Here is a 17,863-nt window from a genome sequence, read left to right on the forward strand (position 1 = left end):
TCGATCTGAGATCTGGTTACCATCAATTAAGAGTGCGCGAAGAAGACATTTCGAAGACGGCATTCAGAACTCGGTACGTGCACTATGAGTTTTCGGTTATGCCTTTTGGCTTAACCAATGCATCAGCCGTATTCATGGACCTCATGTATAGAGTATGCAAGGCGTATCTTGACAAGTTTGTTATTGTTATTATTGACGATATCCTCGTCTACTCCAAGAACAAGACCGATCATGAAGAACACCTAAGGCTAATCTTGGAATTACTAAAGAAGGAACAATTGAACGCTAAGATCTCTAAATGTGAATTTTGGCTTCGCGAGGTTCACTCCTTAGGACATGTGATCAATGAGAGCAGTATCCATGTTGATCCAGGCAAGGTAGAGGCCATCAAAAACTAGGAAGCACCTAAGACTCCGACTGAGGTGCGGCAATTCCTAGGACTGGCTGGCTACTACCGACGTTTCATCGAGGGATTTTCAAAGATTGCTCAACCCCTCACCGCACTGACACGCAAGGGTACTAAGTACAATTTGGGTGACGCGTAGGAGTCTGCCTTCCAACTTTTGAAAACAAAACTCTGTAGCGCGCCTATCCTAGCCCACCCCGAGGGAACAGAGAATTTTGCAGTACATTGTGATGCATTGATACAGGGTCTCGACTGTGTGCTAATGCAACTTGAGAAGGTTATAGCCTATGCCTCTCGACAATTACGGGTACACGAGAACAATTATACGACCCATGACTTGGAACTCGGAGCTGTGGTGTTTGCCCTTAATATATGGAGGCATTACTTGTACGGTACCAAGTTTAACATTTACACCGACCACAAGAGTCTCTAACATATCTACGATCAGAAGGAGTTGAACATGCGACAGCGTCGTTGGGTCGAACTACTTAAGGATAATGATTGTGCCATCAAATACCACCCGGGGCAAGCCCAATGTGGTGGCCGATGCTCTTAGTAGAAAGGAAACTCCTAAGACTAGACGAGTGCGAGCATTACAACTCACGGTTCATGCCAACTTACCTGATTAGATTCGTGATGCTCAACTAGAAGCTTTGAAAGACGAAAACCTCCCATCAGAACTCATGCGACACATGATAATGACTGTTGTGTGCTTACTGTGTTGTTTTGATTCTTGTGATAAAATCGTATGGAATAAAAATATAATAAAAATATTTTTAGAAACCTAACTCATGTGTGCTTCTGTGATGAATTTTGGTGATTTTATCTACATGTTATGATTAGTTAAATAGAGTAATCTTGACGTGTTAAAATCTGTCTCGGTAACTTAGCTGTTGAATTCTTTTATTAAACATGAAAAGTGACTATTTAACCGATGTTTGCAATGTGTTTGACATATTTGTCCTTGTGGTAGATATTTTACTGATGATGTACTGTAGCAACACTTAACACTATACTTGTTCACACCTGTAACTTATCACCAACATGTTTGTCGAGTCGCACTTGTTTCACAAACATAACACGAACACATCTCATGCATAACTTTTATGTGTCGAGTCTAGAGACTCACTCGTAGTTCAAACACTTAGAAATCTCATTTTTGTTTTTAGAGCACTAGTGAGGATTTCTTTGACGCACGTTTTTCTCTGATTTTTTATAACTTCGCAAACAATGAGTTTCACGGCCCCGTTTACTCTTTAACGTTTTTATTAGGGGGAGATAACATACTCCAACGCTTTAGATTTTTTTTATACTTTATATATCACTTGTAAGGCTAAGTGGCAACAAACCAACTAAGTCTTTCTGAACAATCGAACCGGTTAATATTGGATAATAGCGAGTCACCTTTGAGTAGTACTACTGGGTTTGACAAACCCCACCCAACTCTAAACTCGACTGTAGGTCGTGTGGGTGTAATTTTGGCTAACACATTACCATGGTCGTGGTTGACATGGTGGCAAGGCAATCGTATAAACAGTCAGATTCGGTGTCGAACACTTAGTAATACATGCTCGATAGGTTAGCTACCTATTGATATATATTGACATAACACTATCTGGTAACGCTAAAACGCAACACTTAAATTTACTTAAACCTGTGAACTCACCAACCCTGTGTTGACACTTTTAGTATGTTTATCTCAGGTGGCTGAGGCGGTCGAGCGGTATAGGACATGCATTCACTGAACTCTTATGTTTTTAAAACCCTTTTAAATTTTGTCATGATAACTGTTGCTTTAAGTCGTCCTGTGTGGCGCAACTATTTATTTTACAGTTTATGCTTCCGCAACTTTACTTAAGACTTGATGTCTTGGTTATTTTTTAAACTTTAATTATGGTGTTTGTTATAACTAATGATTCTGATCATGTTAGTTCACACCCTCTGACGGTAAAACTCCGTTAGTGGATTTTGAGGGTGTGACAATTATTAAAGCATTCTCGTTGGGGTTTTATAATTTAGGGGTGGTTTAGGGTGTTGTAAGTGTAGGAAAAAGAACGTGCAGTGAGAAAAAGAAAGTGCAGTGATTTTTCTATATACTTGAAAAGGTTATTAGCACTTTATAAATATTTTAATATAGTTTAAAAGTTATTTTAAGTGAAGAAAAGAGAAAATGTAATGATAAATGTATAAATGTAGTATTTAATTGAAAAATGTATAAAATGTAATGAAAGTTTTTGTGTATAGTTGGTGTGTTGATGTATCTCTTTGTCGGGGGTCCCTAGCGCCTTACTAGTTTTGTTATTAATAAAAAAATTATTGATTGTTAAAAAAAATTGCAAATAAGAGAAACATGTAGTAATTTTTTGTATAATTTTAGATTTAGCAAATAGTGGGAGGGATGAGAATACTCTTAGCCTTAAATTGTGTTAACAACTTCCTTACAGGGTATGACACTCGTTTAGAAAACAAAGTGTGTATGCATACAGAATGTTAACGGTATGTTTCATTGTTCCATACAGGATCTCTAAGTTGAACCGCTAACTACATGTTTTATGAAAACTAAACTAAACCGGCCGACTTGACAGTTTGTGGTTTAGACCAAGTCTCTTATATGGAATTGTAACATTTAATTTCAAAAGTTTGGTAAAATAGTAGTTTAAGAGAAAAATGCATTTTCTCTTTTTAAGTATTAAAGGATTTACGAGAAACGTGAAAAGAAAAACCGTAATAACACAGAATCAGTTAAGTAATAATCTATATGTATATTATAATTAAAAGATTGTGTGCTTAACATAATTGTTAAATCACTATACGTTAAAGAAGTTTGTTTTTATTAAATTTGATAAATATGATCCTGATTCATTAAAGATAAACTAAGAGGTGGCTAGGTCGATCTTAAGGTGTAGAAAAGGTTGATATCAAATTTATCTTTTATTTAAAAGTTATATAAGTTTTATATTTATCTTTATTTTTAAATTCTCACTATGTTAATAATTGTTTAGCTGGTTCATTTTGCCAGGCCGGTTTCAAACCATTAAACCTTATATTTAAACCATATATCAGACTATTACTTCTAATCCTATTAATTTGTCAAATGTAGCTTCACTCGTGAATGCCTAAAAGCAGTCACTCACAGACAGAAAAGTTATGTCAACAAATCAATCTGTAGCATACCAGTTACGCTTTAGAATAAATAAATGGAATACATGATGTAGTTCATGTCTCAAAATAAACCATGTGGTATGGTTGAAATAAAAAAATTTGAAAAATGAGAGACATATTTAAAAAAGAAAAAAAATATATTATATATATATATATATATATATATATATATTAAAAATAAACATTTGGCTCACTCACATTTTTAACTATTCATCAAAAGTTTCACATGACTTTCAACTAATTATTTTGGGTCTCTCAACTTTCATTACAAACTTTGTTTATATATATTTTGGCCCCTAGATTTAAGTTTCACATATTTACTTTTTGAACTCTCAATTTTGGTAATGGAATTTTTGTCACAAAAACTTACCATAACGAGTTGAAACAATACCAATATCCCACCACGTACCCGCCGCAATGCGCATTAGATTTCGGATATTTAATGCATTTAGCCCGCTCTGCCGCAACGCGCGTGTAAATATACTTGTTGACTTAAAAGGCTAAAACCATGTGGTATGGGCCTATGGAGTGGTCATTGGAAGTTGGAACTTGAAAAAGAGCTCTAAAATAAAAACTGACTGCATTATTGGGCCATGACCCAAAACGTTAAAAATACAAATATACAATGAAGTTAATGCTTTAATGGGTAAAGGCCCAATGACCACCAAATTCTTTTATACGTACCGGTTTTCACATTCTGTAAACTTGTAACGAAACGTGCGTGTCACGTTATTGATTTACAATCATATCATAACTAATTTAAGAATATATTCCATCAGTTTATTGTTATGATGATTATATATAAAGAAATAAAACAATTTTGGTTTCCTTTTAAGATGATCAGTGTACTATTTTGATGAATATATTTACAGGAATAAAACAAATTTCTTTTCAAGAACAATTAAAATAATAAATAGGCTTAGAGAATAGTATTCTTCAGTGCGTAATGGTACTCTGGATTTAGCTCTTTGGTAAATGTTTTGGTTTTACTAAAATAAATCTCAATTTGTTGGTAAAAAAAGTTCTAATAAATAGACTTAGAGAATAGTTTTTAATAAATCACTAACTTTTTTATATTTTAAACATAGTTATAATCGGGTTACTACAAAAGTCACCTTTACTCATTGTCCTTTAAATGGCAACGTGTCTCGTTTTTTTATCCTTTACACTAACAGTTATTCAAAAGGTCAGTAAAATCATGTATGTGTGGGCATAATAGTAATTTCCACCTAGTTTTTTAATTAAATTATATATTTTTTTATGAAAAAGATATGCAAAACCAGTCCAATCACGGAAAACCGGCACGTCCCACCGATATATGTTCAACACACGCCATTCAAACCGGTTAGCTTGTTCTTGGTCCAATCGATTTGGGTGTTTAAGAGAGTTTTTTTAAGAGACCAATCGATTTGGGTGTTCAAGTAACTTTTTATAAAGGCAATTTTTCTTTTTTTTTTTTTACTTTATGGGACTCTCAAACACAGAACCTTGGTGTTTAAAAAACTCTTATTTAAAAATACCTAGCTTGTTCTTGGTCCAGTCGATTCAATTTAAACAACACTGGCTTTAACATGAACCAACTGGATACTACTAAAAAAGCATGAACCTTAATTTATATTCTCCACCAAAATTCCAAGTTTTCTCCAATTAATTCCTCTGCGAATCGTCGCCCATTTAGTTGTCGATTTTCAATTTTCAAATAATCGTTACATAAAAAAGAAAGAGAGTAATTTACAGATAACTACAAAACTTAATTTGTATATATATTGAAGATTGTATATAACAAAACAATAATAAATAGCTAGGGCATATATATATATATAAAATCTGGATCCTATTAACATATAATAAATAAAAAAAGCAAGCTTTAATATATATCATGAGTCTAGTGAAGAATCATGGTCTAATCCAACACACTCATTCTCACCCGGGGTCAAGTTCAAATCATACTTGAAAACCACCTCCCCGGTCGTTGAGGAACACGAAGAACACGAATCCTCAGACACAACATTATTATGATGATTCACTTGTTTTTTCCAATGTTTGCGCATATGCCCGCCCAAGGACTGCCCGATTTCAAAACCCTTTTTACAAACCTTGCATTCATGCAACTTCCGGTTGGGTTGTGAGTGGCCACTCCCTGGTTTAGGAGCGCGGTGGCTTGCACGGTGACCGCCCAGAGCTTGAAAGCTGTCGTACTCCTTGTTGCAGTCCTTGCACTTGTAAAGGCGTTGATTGCGAGTGTTACTGTTGGGCTTTTCGTCCTTGTGTTGAACTATCATTCGGGTGTTTTGTCGCACAAAATTCTCAATACTGTCGTCTTGGTGTTTTCGGGTATTGCTCATGTTGCCGTCGGATCAGTATGGGATTTGTGTTTGCTTCAAGGGTTTTATATTATGTGTGAAAACTAGGGTTTTATTTATAAGCTTTTAATTATGTGAGCTTTACTTCAAATATATTTATATTTATATATGATGAAAATAATCCAAGAAGAATATTTGAGTATTACTTGGTTAATATGGTTATCTACTAATTGCTTCTCATCATCTTAAACACGAGGGTAATTGTCATAAGTGTTGGTGGTATAATAAAATTCTTTTTCAGAATATTTCGGGGCTAACTTATAATACTATTAAATTCAACATTAAATTCTTTGAACTTATGTTCAGATGATTAATTAATGAAGATTTATATTCCATTTATATAATTCTATGAATGAAGATTTATGTTCAAGAATATACTTCTAGAACTTTTACATGTATGAGTATTTATGCAAATTTTTTTAATTTATTTAGTGGTGTATTTCTGATCTCTTAAATTCGTATTTGTTTAGAAAAGATTACATTGATGTGTGCTTGGGGTTTTAGCTAGCTGCGCAAAACTCTTAAAAGCAACACACGACTTTGTTACTTGTTTACGTAATCTTCTAGTACATAAGGTTTACAAAAAGTACTGATACTTTATTTATAGCGTTTTAAGCGGATATTTTCTAGATATATTTTATTGAAAACTCTATGTTATATGTTTCTTTTCACATAAATGAAGCATAGTAACCAATAAGATTATGTCCCTGCCACTAACATTGTTGAAGGATTAATTATCGCAACCTATTCAGTTGCTACTAATAAACACAATGAAGACGTACGTTGATGAATCTCTTTTGCGATGTCTTCGAAGAGATCGAATCTTGTATTTATGCATGGATATCTTGTAATCAGACCTATATATATGATAAGGTTAATCTATGTTTTAGTATAACTAGGCATCCTCTTCATTATATACACTTCTAGCAGCATACATTCGTCAAATTATTTCAATTCCTCATACAAATTATTGTTTGATTATATTCAGTTGCACGGCAGTTTTTAGAAAGACTAAACAAGCCTAATATGATCCTAAACAAGTGGTATCAAATAAGGGTTACAATTTATTTCTCTTATCATTAAGTAATTCAATGATATTTGTTCTTAAACTTTTATGTCTTTCAATATTTCAAATAACAAAAAAAATCCTCCAAACAACCTTAAGCATAAATGGATGCCTTAAACAATGGTTCCACAAGCAACCCATCAATGTTGGTGCATAATGAGTTTGATCTATGGAAGAAGATAATGGATCTGGGATTTATGAACCTTGATTTTTGCAATCCACAAAGTCATTCCTAAATTGATCTAAAGACCCCAACATTTGAATCCTTCGAAAAAACCATTTTAAATATATACCATTCGAAGCTTTCCTTAACTATCTATCCTTAGATTTCCATGTCAACATTGCAAGAGTTTTGAAAGAAAGCCACGTTTGAAGCTTTAAGTTACAAATATGTTGCAATAAATTCAACTATTGGCAGTAAATTAGTGTCGAAATCTGAGAAAAAGTTGTGTTTCCTCTCAAAGTATAATGTTGGATGTCGTATAGTTTCTCTCTCAACGTTTAATGTTCTTCACTCCATGAAAATCATATATTATGAAGGCCCAAAGACTTATCAAAAAATGATTTATGAAGTTTATTAGTGATTATGCATTTGAGTTCTTGTTAAATACTCTTTTACAATCAATTTTGAGGAATCAACTACATAGGATCAAGCCGTAGCTAGGATTTTATTTAATAATGCATAGTTTTATACTGAATGTGGCTTACAATATTTTCAATTACCGGTTTGAAGATCTTGTGAGAAATATTACAGACAATAAGTAAAACCCTTTTTGATGTACCCAAGGTTTTTGATGAGCTTTCTAAATAAAGAGCTTGTGAGGATTGTCATCTTGACGAATAAAGATTTCAATCTAAACTTCAAAATCTTGTTGTTATTTTGGGAGAATGTTAAAAAAGATGGGGCATTTTGGTCTTCCCACGTCACCACAATCGTTGATGGCTGCTGGTGTTCCATAAAAAGATGGCTGTCAGGTAGACCCGAACCTTGTTGGTAGCCAAATACTTAACCCCATAGAAACATAATCAAACAAGCCAACTTACCCAAGCACTCATTATTAGGCATAAAAACACAAATTCCAACCAATCAAGATACCAAGGTCTCTTCCTCTGAATGATAGAATCCTAGAGAAAGACCCTAAAAGGAAATTCAAATATATGGTTCTTATTTTCTCATAATCTACCTCAAATCATCACCATGGACCTGTTCTTCAAGAGGACTTTGTTGTATACACACAAATACAATTTCCTAGGAAAACTTTAATTAAACTTCCGACTATTGAATAAAACTCATCTCATGAGGTTGCTCCTTTTAAACCTAAAAATAAGTCTTACACACAAGAAAGTCACATTTCTAAAAGATGAATGAAAGAAAGGACTACCGACGTAACTTTTTACCCCTATACCTTTTATTTCGACGTAAACATTATTAATTAATGAAAAATTTTACTCGGGCTATTTTTTTTTTATGAAAATAACAACCTTATATTATTAAAAGAGAAAATGCAAAAGTAAAAGAAAAAAAATGAGGTTGGTCCCACTTATCTAGAAAGCGTGAATCTGCTACCACCTCATCTCATCCGCCCAAATTTTCATATCGTCCAACAACCCAAAATCCCACGCGTACTAACACGAAAGAAAGCGATACTTTGATTAAATAAAAAAAAAATAATCCGTAACTGAAGCCCACTCCAATCACCCATTTGAAATCCGCATAACCAGTGTGACTTATCTGATATGTAGAAGCACTTATGACGGTAGAAGAAGGAAGAGTCTTGTTTACTTTTCTTTCTGGCAAAAACCGCATCGAAGACCGAGCAAGTCCCACACACACACACAGACTTACTTTTCATTTCCTTCACAAACACTCGTTGGTTTTGATCTAATTATACTCGAATTGATATTAATGTCTTCGTTGAGTCGAGAATTGGTGTTTCTCATACTCCAGTTTCTCGAAGAGGAGAAGTTTAAGGAGGCCGTGCACAGGTATATTCACTCTCTCTCTCAAGTATGTAGATCGTTTTTCTCTTGTGATTTCTAGGGTTAGTCTGTTGCTGTTGCTGAATACTAGTGATGATTGAACCCTGAGGTCAGACCTAATCGGTTAATTTGTGATTTCTTGCATACAGCTTCATTCTAGTGTTACCTTACTGTGTTTTAGGTTCATGATTGCTCTTTTTTGAGTTCTAACTTGATTATTTTATGATTTGTTGGGGATTCTTGTGTTAATCTAGTGTGTTTTAGGTTTATAATTTGTTTTAACATTTAACTAGTTTTGATAATGGTTAGGGTTTGATTTCTGAATATCTGATGCGTCCTTTATTTTTGTCTATGTGTAGGCTTGAGCAAGAGTCTGGATTTTTCTTTAATGTTAAGTATTTTGAGGAGAAAGTTCATGCTGGTGAGTGGGATGAAGTAGAAAAGTATCTGTCTGGATACACCAAGGTTGATGATAACAGGTACTCAATGAAGATTTTCTTTGAAATCAGGAAACAGAAGTATCTTGAAGCACTTGATAGGTATGAATAATGAGTTGATAGAATACTTTTTATGGAAACTTGAATATGATGTTTGATATGTTCATCTTATTTATGTATCTATGTTTGTAAATTGTAATTGACTCTATCAGGCAAGATAAGGCGAAAGCGGTTGAGATTTTGGTAAATGATTTGAAAGTATTTTCAACATTTAATGAAGATCTATATAAGGAGATTACACAGCTGTTGACACTTACAAATTTTAGGTAATACACTCATTTTTGCCTAAAGTTGTGTATTTGTTACGGTTTATCTTGTTCTTTTCCTTACTGAACTTTCTATATTATCTGTAATTATAGGGAAAATGAGCAGCTGTCTAAGTATGGTGATACTAAAACAGCACGTAGCATTATGTTGGTTGAGCTTAAAAAGCTAATAGAAGCAAATCCCCTTTTTCGTGAGAAGCTTGTTTTCCCTACCTTAAAGTCATCAAGATTGAGGACTCTGATTAACCAAAGGTAAAACTTCTATTTTATATATCTGTAATCTTTTTAAACTGAAATATAATTAATAGTATTTTGGTGTTTCTAGTTTAAACTGGCAGCACCAGCTGTGTAAGAATCCAAGGCCAAATCCAGATATCAAGACTTTATTTGCAGATCATACATGCACACCTCCAAATGGCACCATTGTGCCTACACCGGTCAATCTTCCACCTGGTGCAGTCACAAAACCTATGGCTTATACTTCACTTGGAGCACATGGTGTATGCTACCCTTTTTAATCAATATTCACATTTCTCTCATTTAATTTCTAAATTCTAATGACTTTTTGAATATTATTCTGTTGCAGCCTTTTCCGCCCGCTGCAGCCACTGCAAATGCTAATGCTTTAGCAGGGTGGATGGCAAATGCTGCTGCTTCTTCGTCTGTTCAGGCAGGTGTTGTTTCTGCATCATCTTTAGCTGGTCCTCCAAATCAAGGTTAGGGTTCAATTTCAACTTAAGGCTCCACACACGCATGTGTATGGTAATTAACTTGGTAATTATTATATGTTATCCAGTATCCTTTTTAAAACGTCCTGCAACACCTCTTGCTACACTTGGTATGGCTGATTATCAGAATGCTGATCATGAACAGTTAATGAAACGCTTGCGCCCTGCACAGCCTGTAGAAGAGGTAAACATTGATCAATATATGCATTTTACATGTTCATACATGTAAGGTTGTCTACATCATACCCTCCTCAGACCCTACCATAGCTTTGCTATTGGTGGGATTTACTGAGTACCATGATGATGATGGTGATGTTCATACATAAAATACTATGAAATTTATTAGCATTTTGGTGGACTTTTTAAGGTTACTTACCAACCTGCAAGACAACAAGTTTCCTGGTCAGTTGAGGACTTGCCAATAACAGTAGCATTCAGCATGCATCAAGGATCCACTGTCACAAGCATGGATTTTCATCCTACTCACCAAACACTACTTCTTGGTATATATTCTATCAATGATCTTTGACTTACGATTTGTAGAAAATTGATTTCATAATGATATATATTGTTTTCTTTTGATTTGAATCCTATAGTTGGATCTAACAATGGTGAAATCACTCTTTGGGAAGCCGGGTCACGTGAAAAACTGGCATCAAAACCGTTCAAGATATGGGATATGACATCTTGTTCTTTGTCCTTTCAGGTCTGGCTATTTTTTATATTATTATTTGAAAACCATTTCTCGTGTCTTGCATTTTGTTAAGTTATAATCAGTTAACTTCTGAGAGATGTAAGTCATCAAAGATTGTGTGCAAATTGACATAAGATGCAACACATTTGGCATGCCTTGTTATTGAAATTCTCTAACAGTGGTCAGTTAGTATTATTGCATTGTACTTTGTTTGACTTAGGTCGACTTTAGTTACATATATGAGTTAGTTAGGTCTAACTAACAAACTTGTAGGCTGTATATGTATCTAGTCTTTAGTTTCTCTTAACACAACAAACACAACCAATAAATTACCAATTTTTTCCCTTTACTCTTTTCATTGTAACTGAATCTCATACCTGCTTAGTTATTCTCATTTTGCAGGCATCGTTTGTAAAGGATGCACCAATTTTTGTGAACCGTGTTAGGTGGAGCCCGGATGGAAATATTATCGGTAGGTATGTTTTTGTTCTTTTTTTTTAAATTGGACTCTTGAGGAGCTGATTGTGATGTCACAGGTGCTGCTTTTAGTAAGCATTTAATCCATTTGTATGCTTATGCTGCACAAATGATTTACGCCAGCAAGTTGAGGTAAGTTGATTAATGCAGCTTGTTCAACAAGAAACGTGTGAATCTTACGCTTTTAAACCACATTATTCTTCATCTTCATGCAGATTGATGCTCATGTTGGTGGAAGTGAATGATCTGGCTTTTTCTCATCCAAACAAACAGCTTTGTGTTGTTACTTGTGGGGATGATAAGTTAATAAAGGTGTGGGATTTAACGGGTCGGAAGCTGTTTAATTTTGAAGGACATGAAGCACCTGTTTACTCTATATGCCCTCATCAGAAAGAGACTATTCAGGTTTGTATATACGTACACATATAGTCAAATAAAGAAAAGAAAAGGTAATGGATTTGTAGTTTGTACCTCATCTTTGACTCTTTGAGATTTAAAAATAGATAAAAGAGAGCTAGAAACAAAAGGCAGTAGAGTTAGGTTTATTGTCAATTTGTCACTTGTCTTGAATTTATACTTGGTTTGGTGCAATTTTAATTAAAGTTATATTTTTCCTTTAAATTTCAGTTCATATTTTCAACTGCGATTGATGGTAAGATTAAGGCATGGCTCTATGACAACATGGGATCTAGAGTTGACTATGCTGCTCCTGGTCATGGCTGCACCACTATGCTTTACAGTGCTGATGGCTGTCGGTAAGTTTATCAAATCTCATAAAAACAATATAAATGAATATGCTTATAAACATATAGTGCTTTGTTTTAGATTGTTTTCTTGTGGAACAAGCAAAGAAGGGGAGTCGTTTCTCGTTGAATGGAATGAAAGTGAAGGGGCGCTTAAGAAAACTTATGCTGGGTTCAGAAAGAAGTTAAGTGGCGTTGCACATTTTGACACAACTCAGAACCACTTTTTGGCAGTTGGTGAAGAAAACCAAATAAAGTTCTGGGATATGGATAGCATCAATATGCTCACTAGTACAGATGCTGATGGTGGACTCCCGGTTAGTATATATTCTTATTGTTCACACTTTGAGGTGGTAAATTGGGCGGGTTGGGTGGTCTGTTTAACGGTTCATGTTGACTGGAAACTTTTTTTGTGAAAATTTGTTGCTCTTTCTTTATTATGATTACAAAAGAATGCTATTTTAACAATGGGGGGATTGGATATATCTTCTTGTAAACTTCACCAATTGCATATTTACCCAACCCAAAACTAAAATTGCATATATCTTCTTTCTTATTGAAATTTTACCTAATGACAAAAATACCTAACCGATCAGATGAAGTGACTGTTCAGTGTTCACAGTCCTCTTCAAAAATACGCAAGTTCACAATGAAAAAACGCAAATATAAATTAAACTTAGTAAATACGCAAAAAAAAGGATGAAAAAAACTCACCAACGAAGCATAAAAAACAGAAAAAAAAAGTAAAAAAGACGGTTAGAAATGGTAATTATGACAATTTGGGAAATTTTATGTTTTAGTGAAACTAAGGGTAAAATAGTCATTCTTTAATTTATTTTTAATAAAATAAATCAAAATGGGAAAATTTGTTTTTTTTATTTATTAAGGGAGGGAATATATGCAATTTTTGTTTTGGGCTGGGTAAATTGCAATTAATGAAGTTTACAAGGGGATATATCATATATGCATTTGTCTCTTCAATAACAACACTCATAATCTGATATCTGTAGTAAAGTGAGATGTGAATCTTTATGCATTTAAGGGCACTTTGGGTGACTTTGACTCATTTGACCCATTCAAACTATCTTTTTTTCGAATATTTTTTAAAAAAAATTCATGTTTGATTTTTTAGAGAGACAACATAAGCCAAATCGACCCATTTTTTCATTTTCGTGAGTAAACAGATCAAAATTGCCTTCTCTAATTCACATATTTAACTGATTGTTTCAGATATTTCCACGCTTGAGGTTCAACAAAGAAGGGAATCTTCTTGCTGTTGCTACAGCTGACAATGGGATCAAGATTCTTGCAAATGCGGCTGGTCTGAGGTCATTAAGAGCAACTGAACCCCCATCATTTGAACCATCAAAATCTTCCATTGAACCCCCTGCAATCAAGGTTTCTGTTCTGTTAAAGTGGTTAACTTTAATCTTTTCTTTCAACCAACAAATGTAATATCTAAGCTGCTTCGTTTTCTATGCATCAGATGCAGATCCAGATGCCTAGCTCTTCTTCTATGGCAAATCCCAGTTCGGTTAGCTGTAAAGTGGAGAAAAGCTCACCCGTTAGACCCTCTAACTTTCTCGTGAGTTGGTTATATGCTCCAAAATAAATAAATAAATAAATAAATCGTTTTGTAACTGCTGAGTATTTTTCATCTTCATTCATCTTATATTTAGAATGGTGTTGAGACTGTTGGTCCAAGCTTGGAAAAGCCAAGGAATCTGGATGATGTTAATGATAAGGTGAAATCCGGGCAGCTGACCGAAATTGTAGATGCTGCCCAGTGCCGCCTAGTTACTATGCCTGACAGTGCCGAAGCCTCCAACAGGGTATGCCTACCATTGACCCGTTCAGCCCCTTTGACCCATTTTCTTTTTAGCTAGATGTTGACTTGTTTGACTCGTCACACACAGCCACCTATCAATTTTGTTGCATGATGCTGAACACGATATTTATATGCAGGTAGCTCGGCTTCTTTATACAAATTCTGGAGTTGGAATTGTCGCCCTTGGATCGAATGGTATCCAGCGGCTGTGGAAGTGGGCCCGTACTGAGCAAAATCCAACTGGGAAAGTATGGGCATTATAATATTGATAATTTTGTTATATTTTATTCTTTTGTTAGATTTAATGGTTATTACGTTCTGAAGTGGGTGATGTTTAAAGGCCACTGCCAATGTTACTCCTCAGCATTGGCAACCAAACAGTGGTCTTCTTATGACAAATGATGTGACAGGTGTCAACCTTGAAGAAGCTGTTCCATGCATAGCTCTGTCAAAGAATGATTCTTATGTGATGTCGGCTGCAGGTGGAAAAATTTCATTGTTCAACATGATGACTTTTAAGGTATACTCATTACTGTTGTATAATAGGGGTGCATACGAGCCCAGCCCCAACTCGACTAGGCTCGATTATTATTTGCTTATCAATTTATATACATTTTATAATATTTTTATAAATTTTATAAATATAATGTTTATAATATATTATATAGTTATTTTTTATCATAATTTTATATATAATACACATCAAATAACTTATTAAAATAATAGGCTTCCAGCTGTTCTGAAAAAAATAGGCTTGTTTAGGCTCTTGAGCCAACTCGAGCATGACAAGTCAAGCTCCGGCTCGTTTATTAAACAAACTTATTTTAAGGCTCGAGCTTTTAACAAGCCAATCTTGAGTAGCTTAAGAACGGAGCTCAAACGCATTTATCAAATGATCTTTAATGTAGGCTCGAGCTTGATAAAGTCCAGCTCGTTTCGATCTCTTAGCGAGCTGGTATCGAGAAGGCTCACAAGCGCTCGTCTCGTTTACGTCTCTAACACTCACTCCTAAATAAATCATGTTTTCCGCGTATAATATTACATTGTATTAACTTTGATTTTTTATATTTAGGTTATGACGACGTTTATGCCACCTCCGCCGGCTTCAACGTTCCTAGCATTTCATCCTCAAGATAACAACATTATAGCTATTGGCATGGAAGATTCCACAATTCACATATATAATGTTCGGGTTGATGAGGTGATTATCTATTTTTTTTTCTTTTACTAATTTTCTGTGTTTTATAATGTAACATAATGTTAAATATTCTGGCTTTCATAGGTGAAATCGAAGCTGAGAGGTCATCAGAAAAGGATAACTGGTCTTGCATTTTCTACCCTTCTTAAAATATTGGTTTCTTCAGCTGCTGATGCTCATGTGAGACTTGTGGCCAATTTTGGCTGTCTTGTTTTTTAAATCATATATATTATTGATTATCAACTTATTATTACATGAGTTTTTATTACCGTGCAGATTTGTTTCTGGAGCATTGATTCATGGGAGAAGAGGAAAATGGTACAGATACAACTGCCACCTGGAAAAGCACCTACAGGTGACACTCGAGTTCAGTTTCACACCGACCAGACACGGTTGCTGGTATCGCATGAAACACAGCTCGCAATATATGACGCCTCCAAAATGGAACACATACGCCAGGTAGATTTACCTACACAAAACAACTTGTTAAGAACTAATATTACTATAGTTTTGAATTCTGCTTTATTAAACAATGTGAAATTCTATTGCAGTGGGTCCCACAAGACAATCTTTCAGCGCCTATATCTTATGCATCATACTCATGCAACAGTCAGCTAGTGTATGCTTCTTTTTGCAATGGCAGCATTGGTGTGTTTGACGCTGACACGTTAAAACTGAGATGTCGCATTGCACAGTCTGTATATTTACCGCCACCATCAATATCAAACGGGTAGGAGAATGTGGTTAATTGTTGTTACATGCATATACACGGTGTAGAGATAATTAAAAGTGAGATGTTTAATTGTTCATTATGCAGGAATGAAGGTCCGTATCCACTAGTGGTGGCCGCACATCCACAGGAACAGAACCAGTTTGCAGTGGGGTTGACAGATGGATCAGTTAAGGTAATAGAACCATCAGAATCTCAAGGAAAATGGGGCCTTGATGACAACTGAATATAATATCATATCGCTGCCTGTAAACCGTTTTTCATCATCTTCAGGAAAGTATACTTATTCTACCAACTTATGTCGTCTCATTTAAATATTTTTATTAGTATTATTGTTTTGTGGTGGTTGCGACTTTTTAGTGTATTATGGCGTTGGAAAATGTTATTATGATATTGTGTATTGTTTCCATGATCCAACAAACTCTTTGGTACCAGACAATATAGTTATTAACTGATTACATAAACTTTACACTTGAGTAATCATCATGTGATAGAAATGTATGTACCTTCGATATACTTTCAAGGGACTGTTGGCGTTAACTATTGCATAATTATGCAAGTATCCTTTTAATACTCGCAATTTGTTTCTTGACTTCCCATTTGAACAAAACAAAACAAAACAAAACTTCAGTGTCAATTGTCTAGGCCTAGAAGTATTATTACTAATATAAATGGCGGAAATCAGTTTTCGGACGCTTCTCATCTCACTAAATGGCTCGTATTGAATCTGGCATTGGTCTTTATGATCAAATAGTTCCTGCATAATGTTTTACAATGACAAGATATAAATGCTCCTCATATTCGATCTCACATAAAACAATTATAACTAAGATGACTTATAGATAGGATCCATGGAGTAATCTCAATACTGAGTCTTTATATCATTTTCATCTTTAAAAATATGAGCCAATTATTTTATTTGTAAGTCTATAACTCATTGTGATTTTTAGTGATAGGACTTCACAAGAATCTCCATTGTTTATGGATAACTAAATCATCAAAAATCTAAACACAAAATAAGTATTTATGTTAAATAAACAGAATTTGCAAAATTTATTGTCATCGTTAAAATAGTCAAAGAAATACTTAGAAATTTATCACATAGGTTACACATCAAGTGAATACAAAATCCAATACCTATAGCCCAAGCATAATGAACCTTTTTGATTGGTGTATGTATGCTTAAGCATTTCACATGTTACTTTTGATGGTTCTGTTCTATAAACAACAAGTGAGTTAGATATCATCTATGTTTATAACCCGATCCCCGTAATGGGTGAAAAGATGGCACAAGTCTACGAACGCACGCCAAGTGCACAAACAAAACTCAAGGGTCTACAGTTGTGTAACACCCTAAAATCCAGCATGCCACTTTCATAATTTCGTAAACATTTATCAATTTAAATTTTGCAAATAACTTTACATTTAACAAAATTCGTTAGATTATTTACTAATCTAGGATGTCCCTTTTTGGCTCTTGCCATCTAATCGAGAATGCCATGTCATCGGTCACTTAACTCACTTGAAACACTGATGAGTTCATAGTTAAGGTTAAACATTAATTTAAAAATAAGGGTTAGGTATTTATAACTCTTCAAAATTATTTAGTATAAATAGCGTACTTTCACGATACCCATCTATATATACACAATCTTTATCTATAGCATACCACATAATGGGTGCAACAACTACATAATAACCCAAGTTATTGTCGGTTAATCCTAT

The 17,863-nt window shown here is 34.4% G+C and overlaps 1 protein-coding gene across 1 annotated transcript; it reads left to right on the plus strand.

Annotated features, from left to right (window-relative positions):
* Window positions 1–8,899: 8,899 nt before the first annotated feature.
* On the plus strand, window positions 8,900–16,531 carry LOC143564736 (topless-related protein 3-like). Its single transcript, XM_077051924.1, is given in 26 exon segments — window positions 8,900–8,983; window positions 9,337–9,516; window positions 9,627–9,740; window positions 9,834–9,992; window positions 10,066–10,240; window positions 10,327–10,456; window positions 10,537–10,652; window positions 10,836–10,971; window positions 11,065–11,174; window positions 11,565–11,634; window positions 11,699–11,743; window positions 11,746–11,771; window positions 11,855–11,875; window positions 11,877–12,044; window positions 12,267–12,394; window positions 12,465–12,699; window positions 13,613–13,780; window positions 13,875–13,967; window positions 14,062–14,214; window positions 14,348–14,458; window positions 14,551–14,730; window positions 15,283–15,411; window positions 15,493–15,588; window positions 15,685–15,867; window positions 15,960–16,138; window positions 16,226–16,531. Coding segments are annotated over 26 exon segments (3,324 nt in total). The 5' UTR covers window positions 8,900–8,903; the 3' UTR covers window positions 16,365–16,531.
* Window positions 16,532–17,863: the final 1,332 nt, after the last annotated feature.

This window comes from Bidens hawaiensis, unplaced genomic scaffold (genome assembly GCF_021521415.1).
Source record: "Bidens hawaiensis isolate Kalapana, Puna unplaced genomic scaffold, B.hawaiensis_p1.1 tig00022151_1, whole genome shotgun sequence".
NCBI classification, from domain to species: Eukaryota; Viridiplantae; Streptophyta; class Magnoliopsida; order Asterales; family Asteraceae; genus Bidens; species Bidens hawaiensis.